The sequence below is a fragment of the Pseudophryne corroboree genome, chromosome 4 (genome assembly GCF_028390025.1).
Source record: "Pseudophryne corroboree isolate aPseCor3 chromosome 4, aPseCor3.hap2, whole genome shotgun sequence".
Lineage (NCBI taxonomy): Eukaryota > Metazoa > Chordata > Amphibia > Anura > Myobatrachidae > Pseudophryne > Pseudophryne corroboree.
Genome location: NC_086447.1, coordinates 774,401,528 through 774,427,675, shown reverse-complemented (window position 1 = coordinate 774,427,675; position 26,148 = coordinate 774,401,528). Strand labels below are relative to the sequence as shown.

Sequence of the window (26,148 nt, the reverse complement as noted above, 5' to 3'; positions counted from 1 at the left end):
GCTGTCATGATCCCGACAGCGGGAACCGGGCCACCAGTATGCCGGCAGCGGAGCGAGCGCGAGAAAGCCCCTTGCGGGCTCACTGCGCTCGCCACGCTGCGGGCACGATGGCTCGCTGTGCTCTCCACAGGATCTATTCTCCCTCTATGGGTGTGGTGGACACCCACAGAGGGAGAAGAGCCTGTGGCGCCGGTATTCTGGCGGCAGCATGTCACTGCCTGTCGTAATTCTGGCGACAGCATTGTGACCTCCAGGAAGCCGACAGGCGGTCTCGTGATTGCATCCCTTCAGATGTGGTTGGAAGTACGGCACGTGATGTAAAGTACCGATGTTCCTTACATGTTTTAGCGGACCTGTACTACAGCATGGGTCTGCGATGTCGGATGCAGATTGGCAGCAGAGTGTTAGTGATAAAGGGGGACATTTACTAAGCAGTGATAAGAGAGGAGAAGTGAGCCAGTGGAGAAGTTGCCCCATCAACCAATCGGCAGCTCTGTATAATTTTATAGTATGCAAATTATAGATGTTACTTCAATGCTGATTGGTTGCCATGGGCAACTTCTCCACTGGCTCACTTCTCCGTTCTTATCACTGCTTAGTAAATGTCCCCCTAAGAGTCTACTGCCATTTGGGGGCAGGGAGGGGGTGGTGATGGTCTCTGTTTTCCACAATGGAAGCGTGTCATCGCCGTTGTGGGTGATCTCCATTGGAAGATGAAGATTTCCTGGCCCTCTTTGTCGGATGGTGCAGCTGCCGGCTTGCGCAGAATTATGTAAGCAGCAGCGATGGCAAACTCTAACCACATCTGAATCAGATTTCTCCTGCGGTGTCATCATTCTTATGATGTATTCAGAAATATGGCACCAGACGTAAGATCTGGAAGAAGTTCCCGGACTGTGTTTTCATGAAAAACCGTACTGATAATGGACCGTTATCTGGGATTTATTTTTGCATGCAAAAAAAAAAACCTTGATGACTGCTGGCTAATTGAATAACCCCATTAGAGCTTCCAGCAGACTTTAAAACTGATCAGGTGGCTGATAAAATGTGTGCACTTCTCTGGAAAAACTGATAATAGTATTGTAATAATTTTTTTATATAGCAATGACATGTTATGCAGCACTTTACAGACCGAGAATGTCACCTTCATCAGTCCTTTCCCCAGTGGGGCTTACGTACTACCTTAGTGTGGACCCCAGCACGTGATGCAGTAATGCAAACCATTGTGCCACCAAATCTAGATAAGGATAAAAGCATTAAGTGCTGGGAAAAATAGGTCCCTTTGTTAGGTGAGCCATAGGGGTCATGTGTCATTTTCTTCCCAGTAATAGAAACAAATCATGATGGAATGTGCTTAAAACACAAATAACAGGATGCTTCTTAGCTCAAACGCCTTTCTCCCCATTGTTTTATACACTTGTAACAGGGTTAAACAGTCCGTGTCACCGTGAGCATATGAGATCTACTGCATGTCCAGTGTCTGCCATATAGTTTTTACAAGGCTTACAATGCTATCCCTTTAAGCCGGGACACTCATGGATTACACAGGTTCTGTGGCTGATTAAAATCAGGTGAAATGCAGGCTTGAAGTCAGCCAGCCACAGAACCTGTGTAATTAATTAGTGTCCCGGTTTAAAGGGATAGTATGGTAATCTACACAGTGTGGCTATAATTAAACTTTTTCTATTCAGAGCCATCTGTAGCTTGATATAGTAATCAGACTGTCACCAAGTTTTGATAGGGAGACTAAAGCTAGCCATACATCAGACCAACTTTTCTCCAACACTCCAAACTTCCAACCATCCAACTTGTCTGTTCAACTAAAACAGTGCCCCATACATCTCACCAACTTTTTACCAGTGCTCCACACATCTAACCAACTTTTCATCAGACCAACCAACCTTTCAACTTCTGTCCAACTTGTGATGTCACCGAAGTAGGCGGACAGTGCCTTCCTACAGTTCTTCAGTTTTGTTTTGTTTTTTTCATTTCAAAACATGCAGAATTGTCTTTTTTTCAGTGAAACTGGGCTCTTATTTCACCACCATACATTTATTAGATTTACTTGTTTTTATACTGAACTATGGATACCAGCATGGTTGGGCTGCCAAGGCAAATTATATATATATATATATATATATATATATATATATATATATATATATTATATATATACCAGATGTAGATATTCGGCACTCCCAATGTAGTAAAATGTACAGCTTGCCTGGTGCCCTCCTGAGCTTCAAAAAGCAAACATATCACAAACGATAGGCGGCACTCTAGGACTTTTCAAAAATCAAGAACATACGTGACCCTGTTCTGACAGCTTAACGTTTCGGTTTCGGTCATTTTCAATCCGCCACACTTTGCTGGCGGAATCTAATAAAAAAATTTAAAAACATGTTTTTTTTGGTGTTTTTTTGGGTGGGTAATAGCATATCTATTTATATTAGAAGGGATTAGGTACTTGGTTTGTCTTTTTTGGAGGCACAAGTATTATTTATATATTTTTTAAAAGATTATTATTATTACTATTATTATTATTTTTTTTAAATGGAATGGGAAAAACCTGAAAAAAAATTGCGTGGGGTCCCACCTCCAAAGCATAACCAGCCTCGGGTTCTTCGAGCCGGTCCTGGTTCTAAAAATCCGGGGGGAAAACGGACAGGGGATCCCCCGTATTTTTAAAACCAGCACCGGGCTCTGCGCCTGGTGCTGGTGCAAAAAATACGGGGGACAAAAAGAGTAGGGGTCCCCCGTATTTTTTACACCAGCATCGGGCTCCACTAGCTGGACAGATAATGCCACAGCCGGGGGTCGCTTTTATACAGTGCCCTGCGGCCGTGGCATTAAATATCCAACTAGTCACCCCTGGCCGGGGTACCCTGGGGGAGTGGGGACCCCTTCAATCAAGGGGTCCCCCTCCCCAGCCACCCAAGGGCCAGGGGTGAAGCCCGAGGCTGTCCCCCCCCATCCAAAGGCTGCGGATGGGGGGCTGATAGCCTTGAGAAAATTAAAAGAATATTGTTTTTTTCAGTAGTACTACAAGTCCCAGCAAGCCTTCCCCGCAAGCTGGTACTTGGAGAACCACAAGTACCAGCATGCGGGAGAAAAACGGGCCCGCTGGTACCTGTAGTTCTAATGGAAAAAAAATACCCAAATAAAAACAGGAGACACACACCGTGACAGTAAAACTTTATTTAACACATGTCGACACACACATACTTACCTATGTTGACACGAAGCAGTCGGTCCTCTTCTCCAAGTAGAATCCACGGGTACCTGAAAATAAAAGATAATTATACTCACCTGATCCAGGGTCCAGATTATAATCCACGTACTTGGCAAAACAACAAACCGAACACCCGGACCAAACGGACTGTCAAAGTCAGAAAAATATCCCCATACACGTTGCCATATTTGCACCGCACACTGGTCCGTGCTGCGCATGCGTACGCTCTCCCGTGAAGGCGCATACCCGCAATAGCGTGCACTCGCAGGCGCGGTATGCGTATTTACGGTAGAGTTTATGTAGTCGTAGCGTGCGACTCATTCGTTACATATTTTCACAATTAATGTAGTTTATAGATCATGATCCCTTTGATAGTTTCTGAAAGTTTGGTTAATATAGAAGGTCCCTGTTTAAAGTAATCCCTCTTTGTATTGTACGAAGGGTCTAACAGGAATCATACAGCAGTGTTTGGTACCCATCGGAAGAGTATTTAATTAGCAATATTCCGGTGTTGGTTTGGAGCGTATTAATCGCTCGTGCGAATAGTTATGGACATAAGAAGTTTATGTCCATTTCTATTATTTACACATACTCAGGTATGCGGCGGGAAACCTAGTTTCCCACCCACCTGAGCTGTTGGAAATCGTCACAGCCCACCTGTATGAATCAACCTATGACCTTTTGTTGTGATACAGGGTCGAATTCCTTCATCCAATGGACAATGGGATTGTAGGGACTATGAGATTGCATTGTGTGTGGGGCATAAATAGGCAGGCCGACCACATCCAGCTCTCACTCTTCAACGGTTCTCATTGCTGAAAATCGGGTGCTGGATGTCCAGGCGCATGCGATCGTTTACCCTTGTGCGTAAGTTTCTCTCCGTAATCATTGTCTTTCTGTGAGCCAATTTCTCTCATCTCTCTCCGTCTCTCTCTCTCTCTCTTTCCCTTCTCTTTCTCTCGTATCTCCCCTAGACTAGTATTGTATTGTATTAGATAGTATTGTATTTTGGTTAGGAAGTCTTTGTTATATTGTAGTGTATCATTTGTACTGTTATCCCCTTTTTACAAGTATACTAGATATAATACAGTTAATAGGCTTTGGACCCTAAACCAGTATCTGTGTATTTCCTATAGTGTTAAGTGTTCACTTGAGCGTCGGTGACGCTCAAGCAGCTTTGTAGTTAGTCAGGTTACACAAGGTTGCACTTACACCCTGTATTCACATTAAGGTATTCCGTGTATTTCATTGGTATAAGGTTTAGACATAAAGGTATAGCGTTGTGAGCGTCTGCGCCGCTGGTGATCTCCTCGTGGTCTCGAGCGTCCACTACGCCATAGCGAATCATTACTCTAGTCATAGCCAATAACGTGTCCTGTGATCACTGGGCCGTGAGCGAACGTGACGCTTGAGCGTCTCGCCTACGGCTGAGCGATCGTTACGCAACTAGCGTACCATTACGGTACTTCTTAAGCAAACAGCGTACAGTGTTCTTAGACTTCATAAAGGGTTGTTTATACGACAAAGGAATTTAACTTTGTCAATTGGGGACTCGTCCTATCCTTCTCATATCTGCACTAGGTAGATCAGCAGACATTATCCCCCCAGCAAAGGGTGGGAGGTTGTCTCGCAGTGCTGACGGGATAAGCGTCTGCTTCGCTTAGATAAAGAGTGCTGAAGGAATCCGGGAACTGGAAGTAAGAACAAAACGCTTGTGTCTTTTAAAACTGTTTTATTTCTCTTCTGTCTTGCGTATACACGCACGCATACATTTATCTGCATTTCTTTTTCAAATTTCGTATATCACTATTCCTGTTTGCCAAGTTTTATAGTTGATAGAAAGTGCTAAAAGAGATTTGCTGTTATTTCATAGTAGAGGTAATAGTTAAAGTATAGACCAACACACGGCTTGTCTGGGAGATAAGGCAGTCAGTGTGGTGTGCGGTAGATGATCAGGGATCATCTACATTGATAAAGGTAGAAATTGTGTTACGGTGGATCTTTGTTTTGCGTACACGTGTCCCTAACAAAAGACTTGCGTACGCAATCCAAACGGCAGACGCACGCAGCGTACATTACGCAACGTAGCGTCTGGTTACGCAACGTAGCTCAAGTCACGAAAAGTTGAATTAGCGCAAAGCGATAATTAGCGCAAAGGCGATAAGTAACGCACAGCGGTAAATAACGCGACGCGGTAAATAACGCAAATCTATTTTTGGAAAAATCTGAAATTTAGCTTAACAGATCCTGCTCCTAATTGGTAACACAGTTGGACTGAAGACAATTTCTGCGCAGAAATAGATATAGAAACAAAGTGTACATGTGTTGAGTGAGTGTGTTTTTATTACATAAGTTTATATAACTTAAGAGGTTGAACCAAAAGGAAAGTCGGGTACTCGTCAAGGGACACACGTGTAAGTGACATATACGGTGGCTAGGGAGGCATCCTTGGTTAAATAATATTTGAGCATTAGAGTATAGCGGACCATAAGGTAACAGACCAGGAGGTCATTAGGTAACAGACCAGGAGGTCATTAACAGACGGTAACAGACCAGGAGGTCATAAGGTAACAGGTAAAATAGACAAAGAGGTCCGCTATAAAGGTACAAGAGGCACAACGCCTGGGGTGTTGGTGCAGAACCCATATAGGCCATAAGCTCTTGCTGAAGGAATCGCGGCCGGAAACATCGATTCCATTGATCTTTCAGTACATGACAAGTAGTGCTTATGTACTGAACGATTGGACCGCACGTAATTGTGTGCAGTAGTTAGTAATCTGACCTAATACCATTAGAGTAAAGTGGTCACAAACGCTATCTGTACATTCTGACGTGATTTGTGTAATTTTTTATTTTTAAAGGGAAGTTCGCTGGTCACTCAGGAACTATCTAACAACCCCACCTTTACTGGAAAGAGTAAGTGTCCTGCGGGTAACCCTCATATGTTCCAGTAAACCGAAGGTTCTTTTGGTAGGGCCCTGTATCGAGTACGCCAGCACCACGTCGGTGTGATCAGGTCGTATTGGTCGAGGTGGGCGAGTGAGTGGGGTACTCGGTAAACCGCCACCGCCGGCCTATTTTTGAATAATTTGGTTTGCTGTAAGGGTTCGCTGAAAACCTTGATATAAAGATCCAAGGAGGAATAAGCAACACCTGCAGATTATGGGGGCCAGTTGTTCAGGTAGGGGGCGATCAACCTCGGTTCGGGTTGATTCAGAGAACCGACCCGTTGGGTCGGCAAGGTACATCATGTGTGAAAAATACGGAAGTCACACAGAATCTTTATGTGATGAATGGGAGAGAATGACTGTACAAGACAGGGACAAATTCCCAAGAATAGGTAGCTTCAGTCCAGACGTGTTACAAAATTTAAGGAGGAGGATATGTCTCGTAAAATCAACAAAGAGACGAATTCAGCATCATGATTATTTACAGTTATGGCACCAGGAAGGTGAGATACAGAGAGGTTTGGCTCTGGCGGCAGGATCTGGGGCAGTCAGTAAGCTGATAGCCACAGCCCCTCCTCCACCATACATTGCAGGAGAGAAGTTGATTGCGGAGAGAAACGCACTGGGTTGTAAAACACCAACACTTAGTAGCCCTGTAAATGTAAATGATGTTAACCAAGTAACTCATGCTATTATTAACCCGTGCAAGTTGTACCCTGTTTTGAACCTTCCTCAGGAGTGTGATCAAGAAGAAGATTCGGCAACAATTTCAGCTCTCTCTCTTGCGGCCACCATAGCAGAGACCACAGTAGGCACAGCGACACCCACGAGATTAGTGAAAGCCCCTAGCGGAGGGATAGGTGAGGTCGTGTCAACGGGTAAGTACGGCACCATGCACTACACTGAAACAATTGTACCACAAGTTGTAGAATCTACGCAGAATGAGGCTGTTAGAATTGCTCCTGTAAGGGTAATAGCAGTTCCCAATGGAAAAACAGATGTGTCTGGAGCCACTCCCATAAGGAACATTGCCATGTACACTCCATTTTCCCGAATGGAATTAAGAACAATAGTGTCCGAATTTCCTGACCCCAGGAAAGACTTAGTTGCTAGCCAAAAATACATCAGGGATCTAGGTAACACTGTAGAACCCAACAACAAGGATTGGCAGATACTGCTAAGAGCTTGTTTACCTTCCAATGTCGACGCAACTCAATTCTTAGTTGACTGCGCCTTGGATAAAGATGTACCGCTTACAGACGTGTACAACAAGGATAATGTAAAAAGGATAAATTTACAGCTAAAGGAGTATTTCCCAGCCGTTGTTAAATGGAACAAGATATTCTCCATTAAGCAAAAGGAGTCCGAAACGGCAACAGAATATTTTCACCGGGCACTATTCGAAATGGCAAAGTACACCGGTATAGAAGACATTAAGACCAACCCAAACCATCAAGAAGTAGCAGTATCTGTACTGATGGATGGTTTGAAAGAAACATTAAAAGCTAGGGTACAGACCACACAACCATGTTGGCGAGGTCTGTCAGTGTCCACATTGAGAGAGGCTGCTATTGATCACGACAGAAACATCACTAGGCACAGGGAGTCGCAAAGTGATAAGTTGATGTCCGTAAGTATACAGGCGCTGACCACAAGGCAGCCTGCGTATGTACCACCGAATCCTGTGGGTAAGGCAAGTGTAATAACATGTTTTTCTTGTAACAGACCGGGACACTATGCACGAGAATGTAGAACAAAGAGTGTACAAAGATCTTTTCAACCCCCTAGACAACGACACGACACACGACATTGGGAGCAGGGTCCACAGAGGCGGAGTTTCGAGCCACATACAGGGGAAACAAAAAGATATCCCCCGAACAGAGATTGGCATGCCTCTGGTAGTTCCCAGCTAACCCCCTCACAAGTAGTCGCTGCCAGCGGGATTCAGGGAGGTCAGCATACCCACTAGGGGTGTGGCCATACCTGTAATCTGCAGCCAGTTAAGTTGATTGCCAGTCTTGGAAGTGAACCAGAGATTGCAATCAATGTAGCTGGTAAAACTTTAAACTTTCTTGTAGACACAGGGGCGGCCAAGTCAGTGATAAATTCGACAGTGGGCATGAGAACCACTGGTAGGACAATTCCAGCCATGGGAGTAACAGGAGTAGTCCAGCACTACCCTGTTAGCAAACCAGCCGAGATTACAATAGGGCCTTTGCATACCAAGCATTCCTTTTTGCTGGCTGCATCGGCACCAACTAATCTCCTGGGTAGAGACTTACTATGTAAAATGGGTTGCGTCATTTATTGTACTCCTGAAGGTGTATTCTTGGACATTCCTGAGAATCACGCTCAGGAGGTACGAGACATGTTAGTAGTGATGAGCGGATTCGGTTTTACTCGGTTTTACTCGGTTCTCAAAACGGCATCTTATTGGCTCACGGATGTCACGTGTTTTGGATAGCCAATAAGATGCCGTTTTGAGAACCGAGTAAAACCGAGTAAAACCGAGTAAAACCGAACCTCGCTCATCACTACATGTTAGACTCCCCATCAAAATTAATGTCACATTCCATTATGACAAATAGGAATCCATCCCAAGTAGAAGAGATGATATCTCAGATACCAGAGTCACTTTGGACAAAAGATGGACAGGACACTGGATTAATGGCAAACGTAGCTCCAGTAATTGTACAAGTAAAAGATGGTAGGATAGCTCCAAAAATCCCACAGTATCCTCTGAAGCCAGAGGTGGAGTTAGGAGTTTTTCCCGTAATAGAGCGCTTGCTACAACAGGGCATTCTAGTAAGAACGTCCAGCACAGCAAATAGTCCCATCTTCCCTGTTAAAAAGAGTGGGGGGAGGGGTTACAGGCTAGTGCAGGATCTAAGGGGGATTAACAAAATAGTTGAAAGTCAGTTCCCCGTAGTGCCTAATCCAGCTGTCATCCTAATGCAAATTCCTCCCACTGCCAAATTTTTCACTGTTATTGACCTCTGCTCCGCTTTCTTTTCGGTACCTCTGCACCCTGACAGCCAATATTTGTTTGCATTCACATACAGAGGAGTCCAATACACGTGGACTCGGTTACCCCAAGGTTTCATAGATAGTCCAAGTATATTTTCTCAGGCTTTGCATGATTGTTTACAGTCTTTCCAACCAGACAGTGGATCAGTATTGATACAGTATGTGGACGATTTATTACTGTGTTCAGATTCACTGGAAGCATCTCTGAAGGATACGAAACAGCTCCTGTTTCATCTTTCAGACACAGGTCACAAGGTTTCCAAAGACAAGTTACAATTATGCCAAACTAAGGTAAAATATTTGGGACACTGTCTAACACAAGGACTGAGACACCTGACCGCTGATAGAATCCAAGCCATTAGAGACATGACACTGCCACAAACCCAGCAACAGATCAGGACGTTTTTAGGAATGTGTGGGTATTGCCGTAATTGGATCCCAGGGTTTTCCATATTGGCGTTACCTTTGCAGGAAATGGTCTCTTCAAACAAACCTGATCGGATTTCGCATACAGACGAATCCGAAACAGCGTTTGAGAGACTCAAACAGTGCCTAACGCAGGCACCAGCACTAGGTATGCCAGACTATGGGAAACCCTTTGAACTATACGGAACAGAAAGTGCTGGGTGCGCAGCAGGTGTACTAACCCAAAAACACGGTGACGCCAGCAGGCCAGTCGCATACTACAGCGCCCAGCTAGACACGGTAGCGCGATCCCTCCCCACATGCTTGCGTAGCGTTGCGGCGATAGCATTGCTAGTGACAAAAAGCGAAGATGTCGTGCTAGGCCACAACCTCACAATCCATACACCACATGCGGTATCTGCCTTATTGAATTCTGCCCAAACCAGACACGTCTCATCTGCAAGGTTTACAAGATGGGAATTGGCATTAATGGCCCCAGTAAACATCACCATAAGGAGATGCAGCGCATTAAATCCTGCAACTTTTCTCCCAGGTGTGCCTGGTCAGGCACAAAGGGTGGAAGGTGAGAGTGATGGGGAAGGAGGATTTAATGCAAAGGAAGATACACATGATTGTATGGAATATTTGACCCAAAATTTCACCGCAAGGCCTGACATCAGTGACAATCCACTGGAAGATGCAGAACTCACGTTCTACACGGACGGTAGTTGTCATAGACAGTCAGACTCGGGAGACTTGTGTACTGGATACGCAGTCGTAGATGACCAAGACACCATAGAAGCGGAACCGCTAGGCCCACCTCACTCAGCCCAGGTTGCTGAACTGGTCGCCCTAACCAGAGCATGTGAATTGGCTAAGGGTAAGTCAGCCAATATCTACACCGACTCTAGATACGCCTTCGGGGTAGTACATGATTTCGGAGCCCTATGGCGCCTCAGAAATTTCATGATGGCAGCTGGTACACCGATAGCGCATGCAGCATATATAAAAAGGCTTCTAACAGCGATACAGGAACCCGACAGAGTGGCTGTTATCAAATGTAAAGCACATACATATAGCCAAGACCCAGTATCCCTTGGTAACAGCCGAGCAGACGAAGCCGCAAAGCTTGCAGCTGCTACCCCCATACAGACAGACACCACACAACTGATGGTATTTAATACCATCAACACACAAAAGTTGTGTGAGATGCAGAATTTGTGTTCCACACAGGAAAGAGCAGTCTGGAAGGCAAAGGGATATGGCCAGGAGTCCTCAGGGCTCTGGACGGATGGACATGGTAAACCAGTGGCCCCCAGGGCATACCTTCCATGTCTGGCTGAAGCAGCTCATGGGCTGACTCATCTAGGCAAGGAGGGGATGTGCAAATTGGTAAGAGCATACTGGTGCGCCCCAGGATTCTCCTCTCATGCGAGTAAAAGAGCAATGTCATGCCTTACCTGTCTGAGAAAGAATATTGGAAAGGCAATACCTACAGAACCATCCCATATCCCACCTGCCGGCGGCCCTTTCCAGGTAATACAAATCGACTTCATTCAATTACCCCCATGTCGAAATTTGAAATATGTACTTGTTTGTATAGATGTTTTCTCGAATTGGGTCGAAGCTTTCCCAGCAGCTACAAATACCGCTATGTTTACAGCTAAGAAAATTGTGCAGGAATTTGTATGTAGATATGGTATCCCTAGAATCATTGAAAGTGATAGGGGTACCCATTTTACAGGTGATGTCTTTCAAGGAATGTGTAAGTTGATGGGAATTGATAGCAAGCTGCACACTCCGTACCGTCCACAGGCGAGCGCGAAGGTCGAAAGAGTGAACAGCACTATTAAAAATAAATTGAGTAAAGTAATGGCAGAGACAGGATTGACGTGGCCAGAAGCTTTACCCATTGTTTTGTATAGCATCAGAACCACTCCCAGGTCCCCTCTTAATCTGTCTCCTTTTGAAATCTTGTTTGGTCGACAACCGCATGTCATGATTAACCCTCAGGATGATTTGAAATGTAACAATGAAGTAACTGTAAAGTACTTGATTAACATGAGTAAGCAGTTGAGGAATCAAAATGATAATCTGAAGTTGGTGATTCCTGATTTACCAGATAGTAATTGTCATGACATTGAACCTGGGGATTATGTAATGATACGAAATTTTCTACGCTCAGGTTGTCTTATTGATAGATGGGAAGGACCATACCAGGTCTTATTGACTAGCACCACAGCATTGAAGGTGGCTGAGAGAGAGACTTGGGTCCATTCATCCCACTGCAAAAAGATTGCTGATCCAGAGAAGTCCCGTGATAAGGAACAGACGGTAGAGGTTGTATCACTGGAGTGTCTGTTCCAGGAGGACTGAGGCGGCACCTGAGCCTTGAAGACCGAAAGCAGTTGTCGACTCCCCTCTCCCTTTTATTGTTTTTCTCCACTTCCCATCCCCTCTTCCTTGAAATTTCTTTTTTCCCCCTTCTCATTCTTCTCTATTTCCTCCTCAAAGATGGACTTGCCCCAAGAGACTGTGATCCGGATTTTGATGTTAACCGTGATGTTGACCAGAGCAGTCTGTTCCGGCGAGAGTACCATAGAGGTCGAGAGAGGATCTGGAATGGGTTCCGATTATGATGATGGAGGCGTAGTTTTCCAAGATCAACCAAACCAACAAGCAAAGGCGAGTATCAGAAAACGATCCGATAGAAGAAATTGTGATGGATTGTTAGCTGAAGAAAATTGTATCTGTAGGCTCTGTGATAATCTGGTTGAAGATGGATGCATAAAGAAATGCCAATCCAGTTTTAATATCCATATGGACCGGCATCCATTGAGTGACTATCACTCTTTAGTGGGTAATGTGTTAAACCAAACAGATTGTTGGGTATGCTCTCAAGTACCTCAGGGTCATAGCAAATCAGGGCTAGTACCATTTCCTTTAACGTTAGGGGAGGTACTTGAGCTAAGTGGTGGGAGACCGGTGGACCGGAGATTTAACATCTCCAGCCCTCCTAGTTTGAAGCTCCACCAATACCATGTGGATAGGTCCCTCTTATGTTTTAATATCTCCCACCCCCGTAAGCCGGGAAATTGGGAAGTGTCATGGAGCAACCTTACCATGACCTTTTCACACAGAGCAGATAGAATGCCTACAGATACAGAGCTCGTACGCCACATAGCCAGTAGAGGAAAATCTTTCCGGTATCGATATACCTTAGGAAATAGGATTACTAGAGTTGGAGAGGTATCACCAGGATACTGTGCACATATCGTACAAACTGATACGTGCATTAAGCAGATGGAAGAATTAGGGTCAGGAGATTTCACCTGGAAGGTTTGTAACATGGTAATGTCCTTCTCCGTCCCATATGTTCTCCCCGATGACGCATATTTCATATGCGGGAGAAAGGCGTACAAGTGGCTTGCCCCAAACTCTGAAGGATTGTGTTATATTGGAAAAGTATTGCCTGAAGTGATGACTGTAACACATGACAAAATGAAAGACATACACCGTGGTGCCCAAGCTCCTTATACTCACACTCATTACGAGCACCGAGTTAAAAGACAACTGTCAGAAAGGTTAGAGCATCCGGCCTCTGATCTTATCCATGAATCCACCGGGATTCAGGTCCTGGTAGCGTTAGATTTCACTCGCACCGCTCGAGGAGTGATGAATTGTAGATACATTTCCGCACTCGCCAATTTGTTAGATAATATCACTGAAATGTATGATGACACGTTTAGATACACTGGAAGAGAACTTCAAGCATACAAAACGGAACTAGTTCAGCATAGGATGGTTCTTAATTATCTTACAGCAGTAACAGGCGGATATTGTGTTACATTGGCAACACAGTACGGCATAAAGTGTTGCACTTATATCACGAATAGCACCGAGGATCCGGTAGAGGTCATAGACCAAAAGATGGACGATATTCTGCAATTAAAGTGGGAATTTCGTCGAAAACACAATCTCACCCTTGCTGCTGTAGGTAATGAGCTGACTGGTTGGGTGTCATGGTTGAACCCGCGAAATTGGTTCTCCGGTTTAGGAGACTGGGCTCAAGGAGTCATAATGGATGTTGGAAAGTTTCTACTATGTATCTTGGGTGTCGTTATATCGATTGGATTGATATTTAGATGCGGGCAGGCTTTAATGAGGTGCAAACAAAGTACAAAAGTGATGAGCGTGAGGAGTGAGGAAACTGTAATTAACCTGGATTTGATTTATGACCCAATGATAGAAACCAGAATGTGATGAAAATGCGATTATACGGTCCGTTTCTTTCACCTGTTTTTCTGCTTTCTTCCAAGATACAAAGACCCCCTTGGACGAGGAAGTTGACGAGACGCTATACAGACAACAGACAAGCACCAAAGATGAAGTTTTGACCACTTGAGGAATGGACATTTGATGAACTTTGCCATGGATCCCCAGTTTCCCTAGTACTTTTAAACTCACGCTAGCCCAACATTTTTTTGTAAATCCGATGGCTCTGACAAAGCTATTTGCTCATGCCCAAGGAGCAATACAGCGCAAAGAAGACGACTCTCAACAGATACCGAACACAACTTCGACGACAGATGTACATTTCCCTGACATAGAATATCATTGCATTTTCCATAAGTGTTCTTTATCTTCATCTCTACAACCCTCAGGTAATGACACACATAGACGATAGGGAATACAGGCACAGATATCAGCAACCACATACCTCCCCCATTCATGTATCATCAACTAAAATGTGCTCCCCATTTTGTTCAAAATCCGAAAAGAGCTCGGTAAAGTTTGACAGCCCATCCACAGACCTGTACCACAGGATAAGAAGGAATTCAAATGTATACTTCGCAATACCTCGAAGCTTGATTTACAACACGTACGGCACGATGATACATGACCCTCCAAACATGGACTCATACACACATGCTTCTGCTATCACACTAGGTCATACCCTCTTCACACCTACTCCTCTCTCCTCCCTCACCCAACCATGGAAATGAATTAACCCCTGACATATATTTTTCTCCTTTTGAAATGTTTTAGAAGGTGGCAGTTATTATTGACTGCCAAAGGGTGGACTGTCAAAGTCAGAAAAATATCCCCATACACGTTGCCATATTTGCACCGCACACTGGTCCGTGCTGCGCATGCGTACGCTCTCCCGTGAAGGCGCATACCCGCAATAGCGTGCACTCGCAGGCGCGGTATGCGTATTTACGGTAGAGTTTATGTAGTCGTAGCGTGCGACTCATTCGTTACATATTTTCACAATTAATGTAGTTTATAGATCATGATCCCTTTGATAGTTTCTGAAAGTTTGGTTAATATAGAAGGTCCCTGTTTAAAGTAATCCCTCTTTGTATTGTACGAAGGGTCTAACAGGAATCATACAGCAGTGTTTGGTACCCATCGGAAGAGTATTTAATTAGCAATATTCCGGTGTTGGTTTGGAGCGTATTAATCGCTCGTGCGAATAGTTATGGACATAAGAAGTTTATGTCCATTTCTATTATTTACACATACTCAGGTATGCGGCGGGAAACCTAGTTTCCCACCCACCTGAGCTGTTGGAAATCGTCACAGCCCACCTGTATGAATCAACCTATGACCTTTTGTTGTGATACAGGGTCGAATTCCTTCATCCAATGGACAATGGGATTGTAGGGACTATGAGATTGCATTGTGTGTGGGGCATAAATAGGCAGGCCGACCACATCCAGCTCTCACTCTTCAACGGTTCTCATTGCTGAAAATCGGGTGCTGGATGTCCAGGCGCATGCGATCGTTTACCCTTGTGCGTAAGTTTCTCTCCGTAATCATTGTCTTTCTGTGAGCCAATTTCTCTCATCTCTCTCCGTCTCTCTCTCTCTCTCTTTCCCTTCTCTTTCTCTCGTATCTCCCCTAGACTAGTATTGTATTGTATTAGATAGTATTGTATTTTGGTTAGGAAGTCTTTGTTATATTGTAGTGTATCATTTGTACTGTTATCCCCTTTTTACAAGTATACTAGATATAATACAGTTAATAGGCTTTGGACCCTAAACCAGTATCTGTGTATTTCCTATAGTGTTAAGTGTTCACTTGAGCGTCGGTGACGCTCAAGCAGCTTTGTAGTTAGTCAGGTTACACAAGGTTGCACTTACACCCTGTATTCACATTAAGGTATTCCGGGTGGGGTGCGGGGGGTGCCGCGATTGCGGGTAAGTTGCGGGGGGTGCCGCGATTGCGGGTAAGCTGCGGAGGGGTGCCGCGATTGTGGGTAAACTGCGGGGGGTGCCATGATTGCGGGTAAGTTGCGGGGGGTGCCGCGATTGCGGGTAAGCTGCGGGGGGTGCCGTGATCACGGGTGGGGTGCGGGGGGTGCCGCGATCGCGGGTGGGGTGCGGGGGTGCCGCAACCGCAGGTGGGGTGCCAGTGATCGGGGGTGGCGTGCGTGGGTGCAGCAATCATGGGTGGGGTGCGGGGGGTGCCGCGATCGTGGGGTATCGCGGGAGGGGTGCCACTGCTGGGTGTCCTGTGACAGCGGCAGCCCGGCAGCAGTGATGTGCTACCGTAGCTGCCCCTGCACCTCCTCCCGCTCCGCCGCCGCTCCACAGGGTCCGCTGTGACTGGGGCAGCCTGGCAGCAGTGATGAACTGCCGCAGGCTGCCCCTGGTCCTCCTCCCGCTCCGCCGCCGCTCCACGGGGACCCGCTGTGACAGGGGCAGCCCGGCAGCAGTGATGACCTGCTGCAGCTGCCCCTGCATCTCCTCCCGCTCTGCCGCCGCTCCACGGGGTCCCGCTGTGACAGGGGCAGCCCGGCAGCAGTGATGACCTGCCGCAGCTGCCCCTGAACCTCCCGGCTCGTGCTGCCCAGTAGGCAGTGATCGGGAAGAAGTAGGCGGACACTGCTGGTCAGTGTCCGCCTGCTTATCGTTCAGTTGAGGGGAAAGTTTCCCCTACACCTGAACGATTAGTTGGGAAAATCAAACAGGTTTGATTTTCCCAACTAGTTGGACAGAACGTTTCTGGACGTTTTTCAGCGTGTGGGAGCAAACGGCTGATAATCGTTTGCTCCCACACACTGCCAGATTATCGTTCCAACCAGCCAACTAGTTGGCTGGTTGGAACGATATCTTCCTGATGTATGGCCAGCATAATTAAGACATGGGAAGCAGGATTCAGTGAATAATAATATTAGTGCAAACAGTCTCTGATAAGGGGAATATGTAGTTGCCACGTTCTTTACCATTTCTCAATCCTACCTAGGTCATCAATCATTTGTTTTACCCCTCTCGTTGTGTCTACCCTGAGGCATATATTTGTATAATCTGCAAAAAGGCATGCTTTCCCTTCAATCACATTGCAAATGGCATTGAAGGGAAAGTATGCCTTTTTGCAGCTAATAGAAAGATATGCAACAGGGTAGACACACCAGGAGGAGTAAAACAAATGATTGATGACCTAGGTAGGCTTGAGAGATGGTCAAGAACGTGGCAACTACAGTGTAATGCTAAAAAATGCAAAATCATGCACTTGGGTCTCAAAAACCCAAATGCTATACTGAGGAGGAAAGGGATTTAGGAGTCACTATTTCCAAGTGACTTAAAGACAGGAAAGCAATGCAACAAAGCAATGAGAAAGGCAAGTCAGACGCTTGATTGCATAGGGAGAGGAATCAGTAGCAGGAAAAAATAAGTAATATTGCCACTGTATAGGTCATTGGTACGGCCCCATCTGGAATACTGTGTCCAGTCCTGGAGACCATATCTCCAGAAGGATATAAATACATAAGAGAGTGTACTAAGAAGGGCAACTAAAATGGTGCATAGCCTGCATAACAAAACTTACCCGGAAAGGCTAAAAGATCTTAACATGTATAGTTTGGAGGAGAGAAGGGAAAGGGGGGACATGATAGAAACTTTCAAATATACCAAGAAACTTAACAAAGTTCAGGAGGGAAACGTTCTTCAAAGGAAGAGAAGTATTAGAACACAAGGACATACACTGAAACTGGAGGGAGGCAGGTTCAGGGGAAATTTAAGGAAAAATTACTTCACAGAAAGGGTAGTGGATAAGTGGAATAGCCTCCCATCAGAGGTGGTAGAGGCTAAGACTGTAGAGCAATTTAAACATGCTTGGGATAGGCATATGAATATCCTTACAAAAAATTAAGGTTCAAAAAGGGTTGAGATTACCTAAAGGATAAAAAAAAGGGACAGACTAGATAGCCCAAGTGGTTCTTCTCTGCCGTCAAATTCTATGTTTCGATGTCTCTGTACAGTGTGAAAACAATGTTGAAAATGGGCAGACAAATGAATAACCTGAGTAATCTGGTTTAATGAGAACACAGTCATAAAACATTGGTCTGTCGTTTAGCATGTTTTTGTACTGTATGGCCCCCTATTGGTAAATATCTATCTATATCTAAGCCAGGGCCCTATCTCACAGAATCCTGCTACTCATGTCCTAATCGGTCTCCCTACATTATCACAAGTGTGGCTCCTGTTTACCTGAGGTAAATATCCTGTAGGAAGCAGTTATCTAGTTGTTTCTCTATTTTTAAATGACACTTTAAAGTACAGTAAGTGAACAAATGCCATAAGAGCTGTTATTTATGGTATTCCACCGTTTTTCCACCGTTATTTTACAAACCCCTCTACACTACAGTACGAGTGGTCCCCTTTCCTGGTGCCATGACTGTATTCTCATTAGAGGGGCTAGTTGCATAGCTGTAATAGGACTAGGAACCACTGCAAGATATATGCTGCAACGGGTGGTATTCATGTGACCGGCGGTCGGGAGACCGACAGTCACATGACCTCCTCCAGCATCCTGACCCCTCACTATCCCAATGGTCGGCATGCCGACCAACAGGGACTATTTCCACTCGTGGGTGTCCACGACACCCATAGAGTGGGAATAGAACCCGTGCACCGAGCCCGCAGCGTGGCGAGCGCAGCGAGCCCGCAAGGGGCTTGCTGCACTCACCCCTCCCCGCCGGGATCCCGACGTCGGTATGCTGCCGGGATCCCGGCGTCTGTAAGCTGACCGGCGGTCTCCTGACCGCCGGTCAGCCGTACTACACCCGTTGCAACTACTGTATGTGTGAGAGAAGCAGGGGACAAAGATCACATGCAGGTAGTGAAATGACAGCTGATCCTCACTGGACAAGTGGTAAAGAGCCAGTTGTCATTACTACCCATGTTTTTAGCTCTTCTACCACACAGATGTCTGCTGGTACACTTGGCGTTGATCACGTAGTACCATATACTAGTTTCTGATAAGGTGTTATTATGTTTCTGTTATTCTGTGAGCTGAACTAATTATTTATCATTTACAGCTGGACGAGCACCTTACTATATGCACTGAGGCTGAAGTAGAATGTCCCTTTGCAAATTATGGCTGCTATGTAAAGGTAATTCACTGATCTACTTTACTTTCAAGGATATTTTCTCTGTGTTGTATTATTATCTAAGCTATCAGTTACTGTATGCTCTTCATTGAATTTATAGGCTCCTGTGCTCTACTGTGCTCTCATTCCACCACCCTGGCTCCAGACTATTCAATCTTCTCCTTGCTGGTGGCCTCTGGTCTGTCTTTAAACCAGGAATAATCATTCTCTGTAAACCCACACTAGACACATTCCAGGCATCTAGATGCTTTCCACTCCATGAATAGAGACCACTTACAATTATTTGGGTTGCTCATGTTGTTCCCCCACGAAACATGCCATACATCCTACTACTACCATTACCTGCCTGGCTAACTGAACACCTGTTATACGTTGGGGAAAGATAAAGTGCCTGATTCTGAGTCGTATGTAATGAAAACGCTATTCTTTGCGCCCGCTGCAAACAGAATGCAAATGTGTTACTAACCGCATGCTAACAAGATGATATACACCTTCTAATGCAGCAGTTCCCAAACTTGGTCTTCCTGTTTTCCAGATCACTTAAAAAGTGCATTCATTACTCAAGGACACATTTTAAAAGGTCCACAGGCAGAGCTAATTATTTCACTTGTGATTCTGTGAGGAGACCTGGAAAACATGAACTGTTTGGGGTCCTGAGGGCCGAGTTTGGGTACCACTGTTCCAATGCATACTCATTTATGATATCACACCGCCCCACTTCCAAACGCTTTGGGAGACATCATCATCAGCACTTACACTTAGGCCATGCTAGGTGCATGAGATCCATCAGAATTACCCATACGGTACGCATAAACATGACTCAAAATAGTGAGCAACTCTGGGTACATGCCCGCGACACACCAACAAAACTGTTCCCTTGCATGCATTTACATTAGTGCAGCCCAGATACCTCCCAGAAATGGCCATTAGAGGCCGCAGACTGCGGAGATGTGTTCTGCTGTTAATGATCTGTACCTCATTGAGTTACGTATGCGGCCCACAACACATGCACAATATGCGGGAAAATGCCAGTTGTGGTCTCATTCTGTGCATGGGCAGTGCACTGGCTGATTGGAGTAAGCACAGCAGGCTTCAAGTAAATATAAATATAAAATAAATCCGTCAACAAAGGTTTGGCTATATTTCTTTAAACGTTTTTCTGTATTTTTGTATAATTTCTAGGTAAAAAGAGGAAAATTAAAAGCACATGAAGATGCCTTCCTTAGAGACCATATGCTGTATGTTTTGAATAGAAATACTAAGCTTGAGCAGCAGGTACAGTATGTGTGAGAGTGCAGTGCACATATTTATTGTGTGTCCTCATTACATGTAATAAGGTCTTACTTACACTCCTCCACCCAGACCTGTGTGTTAGGGAATTCCACGTCCTAATGAAGACCCAGCTACCCGTCACCAAGACAGCCTCATACTCCTAAACCAGGGGTGGGGAACCTTTTTTCTACCAAGGGCCATTTAGATATTTAGAAAATCCTTCGGGGGCCATACAAAAATTATCAACTTAAAAATTAGCCTGCCCCCAATAGATATGCCCCCATTAGATATGAACCCTAGTAGCGCCGCTTACACACACACATTAAAAGAAAGACAAAACACAATACTCACCAACCACGCTCCTGCTTCCGGACCCTTGCCCTCTGCCTGGCTGCCCGCTCCTCAGAACTATGGGAGAGACGTCATGACATCTCTCCCATAGCATTGCACAGGCACACACGCACACTGCCAGAGCTCAGGAGTGAGCTCCTGCCTCTGGCTGCTGCTGAAGGGAAGAAGCCAGGCGCCCGCTAGTAACAAAATCGCAGTGGGCGCCCAGCATCTCCCTTGGTTAGGTGACACTGGGAGGGCCGGATCAAGTGGCTTTGCGGGCCTTATACGGCCCGCGGGCCTGAGGTTCCCCACCCCTGTCCTAAACAATCCTGATTGCAGGATTATTCAAAAGCAGGCTGATGTTCCACAGACAGGACTACTGCAATATTTAACTGCCGAGTGCCCGTCTGTCACTTGTGAAGTTGTGTGGTGCCCGGATCCCCTCCATGCATCTCAGAGCTCCGCCTCCCACAATGATCCCTGGCCAATGGAGGTGGGGGTGGGTGGTCCAACAACTGACCAATGTCAGGCTGCGGCATGGACTGGAGGAGTGTCCGGGAGTTGGGACAGAGGAAGAGGATGGAAGAGGCTCCAGCAGGTAGCGGTCTCTTCATGCTCATATGCACCTGTGATCAATCCCTCTCCAGAGAAGCAGCATCTTCAGTATCATATGTAATGTATGGTAATGTATGTAGCTGTGTGTTCAGCTCCGTCTCTGCTCCGCACATCACTACATACATTACCTTACATTCTCCACCACCTCTGGCCGCTGGCAGCATCTATTACCATGGGAAGCATTGCGGCTGTGTGCCCGAATTCTCTGCCCCCTCCTGGTTCATTCATCCACAGCCGGCCGCATCCATTACCGCGGGTAGCGCTGTGGCTGTATGCCTCTGCCCACAAGTCGAGATCTGTAGCACTCCTTCCTCTGCAACTGGATGACCGGGTTCCGTGGTCCCTCATTGAGAAGCAGGGCTCCCTGCAAGGTGAAAACAAATACACACTGTGTGTCTCTCCCCCCCTCTCTTTCTCTCCTCTCTCCCCCTCCCTCTCTCCCTGTCTCCTTCCCACTACTCTGCCTCTCTAGCTGCCACCTTTCTATCTCTCACCCTCCCAACCCTATCTCTCTTTCCCTCTCCATCTCTCTCCATCTCTCTCTCTCTCTCTCTCTCTCTCTCTCTCTCTCTAGACTCTACCTGGCGTAATGTGTAAAAGGGGACTCTACCTGGTGTAATGTGTGTAAGTGGTACTACTGTGTGGCGTAATTTGAATAATGGAGACTACTGTGCAGCGTAATATGAATTGGTATTATTTTGTGGCCACGCCCATTCCCCATGAAGCCAGGGCCCTATGTTTTTGTTGCGGATACTTGCCTTATTTTAAATACTGTAAGGGGGGGGGGGGGGGGCGATCCTGTTTCTTGCACACACATAATGTCTAGTTACGTCACTGTATAATAAATACATAGGCCTTGGAGAGAGAGAAAGTAGACAGAGGGGGTAATTCAGAGTTGACCGCAGAAGCAAATTTGTTAGCAGTTGGGCAAAACCATGTGCACTGCAGGGGGGGCAGATATAACATGTGCAGAGAGAGTTAGATTTGGGTGTGGTGTGTTCAAACTGAAATCTAAATTGCAGTGTAAAATAAAGCAGCCAGTATCCGTGATCGCGCTGGGATGAAAATTATGTGGGTCCCAGGGACCCATCATTTATAAAATTTGGGGTCCCTCTTCATTGTTTGTGGGTTCCATCATTAATTAATGCTGTTAAATGGCTATCAGACCTCTCTAAATTAATACAGCTCAGCCTCTCCATGTGACCTTGCATTAGATCACTCTACATAACCCTGAAATGCTCATCAGACATCTATAGCGACACTGCACATACAGTATATACACCACCCAGGTGACACGCCTCCCCATACCCAAGTTAAAGAAAAATAATACATGGCTGCACTGAGTGCTGTGGCTTTGCTCACTCCACAGACTTGTTTACGCCACGTGCCCCTTGTGTTCCCTAAATGCACCCATTGCCTAACGGACATACTGCATCCACAGCAACATGTTCTCTACTACACAGGGTGGCTGTGCTACATTCCTCCCTGCATATATCACTGCACTACAGTCCCCCTATACGCTACACTACTTTCTTTTTCATCCACTAGGGGTCACTGGAGTACTCTTGGGATATGGACGGTTTCCGTAGGAACAAGGCACTGAATATTAAAATTTAGAACTCTCCTCCCCTCCATATCCCAGAGTACCTCAGTGTTTTTTCTGTGCTTCTCGTAGCAACACGGCTTGTGTGGAGCTTAACCACACTACTTTGAATATTTTTATTTTTAATTTTTTTCTTTCTACTTTTACATTTTTCTGACGTCCTAAGTGGATGCTGGGACTCCGTAAGGACCATGGGGATTAGCGGCTCCGCAGGAGACTGGGCACAACTAAAGAAAGCTTTAGGACTACCTGGTGTGCACTGGCTCCTCCCACTAAGACCCTCCTCCAGACCTCAGTTAGATTCTTGTGCCCGGCTGAACTGGATGCACACTAGGGGCTCTCCTGAGCTCCTAGAAAGAAAGTATATTTAGGTTTTTTATTTTACAGTGAGATCTGCTGGCAACAGACTCACTGCAGCGAGGGACTAAGGGGAGAAGAAGCGAACCTACCTAACAGGTGGTAGTTTGGGCTTCTTAGGCTACTGGACACCATTAGCTCCAGAGGGATCGACCGCAGGACCCGACCTTGGTGTTCGTTCCCGGAGCCGCGCCGCCGTCCCCCTTACAGAGCCAGAAGCATGAAGAGTCCGGAAAATCGGCGGCAGAAGACTTCGGTCTTCACCAAGGTAGCGCACAGCACTGCAGCTGTGCGCCATTGCTCCTCATGTACACCTCACACTCCGGTCACTGATGGGTGCAGGGCGCTGGGGGGGGGGCGCCCTGAGGGCAATATATGACACCTTGGCTGGCAAATCTACATCATAAATAGTCCTGGAGGCTATATAGATGTAAAATTACCCCTGCCAGTATTCCAGAAAAAGCGGGAGAAAGTCAGCCGAAAAAGGGGCGGGGCTTCTCCCTCAGCACACTGGCGCCATTTTTTCTTCACAGTGCAGCTGGAAGACAGCTCCCCAGGCTCTCCCCTGTAGTTTTCAGGCTCAAAGGGTTAAAAAGAGAGGGGGGGGCACTAAATTTAGGCGCAATATATGTATACAAGCAGCTATTGGGGGAAAAATCACTCAGTTATAGTGTTAATCCCTGCATTATATAGCACTCTGGTGTGTGCTGGCATACTCTCTCTCTGTCTCCCCAAAGGACGTTTGTGGGGTCCTGTCCTCAGTCAGAGCATTCCCTGTGTGTGTGCGGTGTGTCGGTACGGCTGTGTCGACATGTTGGATGAGGAAGGTTACGTGGAGGCGGAGCAGAGGCCGATAAATGGGATGTCGCCCCCTGTGGGGCCGACACCAGAGTGGATGGATAGGTGGAAGGCATTAACCGACAGTGTCAACTCCTTACATAAAAGGCTGGATGACGTAACAGCTGTGGGACAGCCGGCTTCTCAGCCCGCGCCTGCCCAGGCGTCTCAAAGGCCATCAGGGGCTCAAAAAGCGCCCGTTACCTCAGATGGCAGACAGATGTCGACACGGAGTCTGACTCCAGTGTCCACGAGGTTGAGACATATACACAATCCACTAGGAACATCCGTTACATGATCTCGGCAATGAAAAATCTGTTACGCATTTTCTGACATGAACCCAAGTACCACATAAAAGGGGTTTTATTTTTGGGGAGAAAAAGCAGCCAGTGTTTTGTTCCCCCATCAGATGAATGAATGAAGTGTGTAAAGAAGCGTGGGTTACCCCGATAAGAAACTGGTAATTTCGAAAAAGTTACTGATGGCGTACCCTTTCCCGCCAGAGGATAGGTCACGTTGGGAGATATCCCTTAGGGTGGATAAGGCGCTCACACGTTTGTCAAAAAAGGTGGCACTGCCGTCTTAGGATATGGCCACCTTGAAGGAACCTGCTGATAAAAAGCAGGAGGCTATCCTGAAGTCTGTATATACACACTCAGGTTATATACTGAGACCTGCAATTGCCTCAGCATAAATAGTGCTGCTGCAGCGTGGTCTGATACCCTGTCAGATAATATTAATACTCTAAGACAGGGATAATATTTTGCTAACATAGAGCATATTAAAGACGTCGTCTTATATATAAAGGATGCACAGAGGGATATTTGCCGGCTGGCATCCAGAATTAATGCAATGTCCGTTCTGCCAGGAGGGTATTAGAAACCCGGCAGTGGACAGGTGATGCTGCCTGTAAAAGGCACATGGAGATTCTGCCTTATAAGGGTGAGGAATTGTTTGGGGATGGTCTCTGGGACCTCCGTATCCACAGCAACAGCTGGGAAGAAAATTTTTTACCTCAGGTTTCCTCACAGCCTAAGAAAGCACCGTATTTTCAGGTACAGTCCTTTCGGCTTCAGAAAAGCAAGCGGGTCAAAGGCGCTTCCTTTCTGCACAGAGGCAAGGGAAGAAGGAAAAAGCTGCACCAGCAGCCAGCTCCCAGGATCAAAAATCTTCCCCCGCTTCCTCTGAGTCCACAGCATGACGCTGGGGCTCCACAGGTGGAGACAGGTACGGTAAGGGCGCATCTCGGGAACTTCAGGGACCAGTGGGCTTGCCCACAGGTGGATCCCTAGGTTCTGCAAATAGTATCACAGGGATACAGGCTGGAGTTCGAGGCGACTCCCCCTCGCCGTTACCTCACATCAGCCTTGCCTGCTGCCCTCGGAGAAAGGTAGTACTGGCGGAAATTCACAAGCTGTACTTCCAGCAGGTGAAATCAAGGTACCCCTCCTTCAACAAGGCCGGGGTTACTATTCCAAAATGTTGTGGTACCGAAACCAGACGGTTCGGTGAGACCCATTCTAAAATTGAAAGCCTTGAACACTTATATACGAAGGTTCAAGTTCAAAATGGAATCGCTCAGGGCGATTATTGCAAGCCTGGAGAATTTCATGGTATCACTGGACATCAAGGATGATGTCCCTATTTACCCTCTTCACCAGGAGTACCTCAATATTGTGGTACAGGATTGTCATTACCAATTCCAGACGTTGCCGTTGCTCTGTCCCCGGCACCGAGGTATTTACCAAGGTAATGGCCGAAATAATTATCCCGTACTTGGACGATCTCCTTATTAAGGCGAGGTCCAGGGAGCAGTTGGTCGTCGGAGTAGCACTATCTCGGGAAGTGCTACAACAGCACGGCTGGATTCTGAATATTCCAAAGTCGCAGCTGGTTCCTACGACGCGTATACTGTTCCTGGGTATGGTTCTGGACACAGAACAGGATAACAAAGGTTTCTCCCGGAGGAGAAGTCCAAGGAGTTGTTGTCTCTAGACAGAGACCTCCTAATACGTATACAGGTGTCGGTGCATCAATGCACGCGAGTCCTGGGAAAGATGGTAGCTTCTTACGAAGAAATTCCATTCGCCAGGTCCCATGCAAGGATTTCCCAGTGGGA

General features: G+C 46.2%; 1 protein-coding gene across 1 annotated transcript in view; it reads left to right on the top strand.

Moving 5' to 3' along the window:
- Window positions 1-26,148, top strand: part of TRAF5 (TNF receptor associated factor 5) — a 192,559-nt gene that overhangs the window by 139,525 nt on the left and 26,886 nt on the right. Inside the window, exons 7-8 of the mRNA XM_063918266.1 lie at window positions 18,941-19,015; window positions 20,195-20,287. Of these exons, the coding sequence (XP_063774336.1) occupies window positions 18,941-19,015; window positions 20,195-20,287 (168 nt within the window). The remainder of the gene's footprint in view (window positions 1-18,940; window positions 19,016-20,194; window positions 20,288-26,148) is intronic.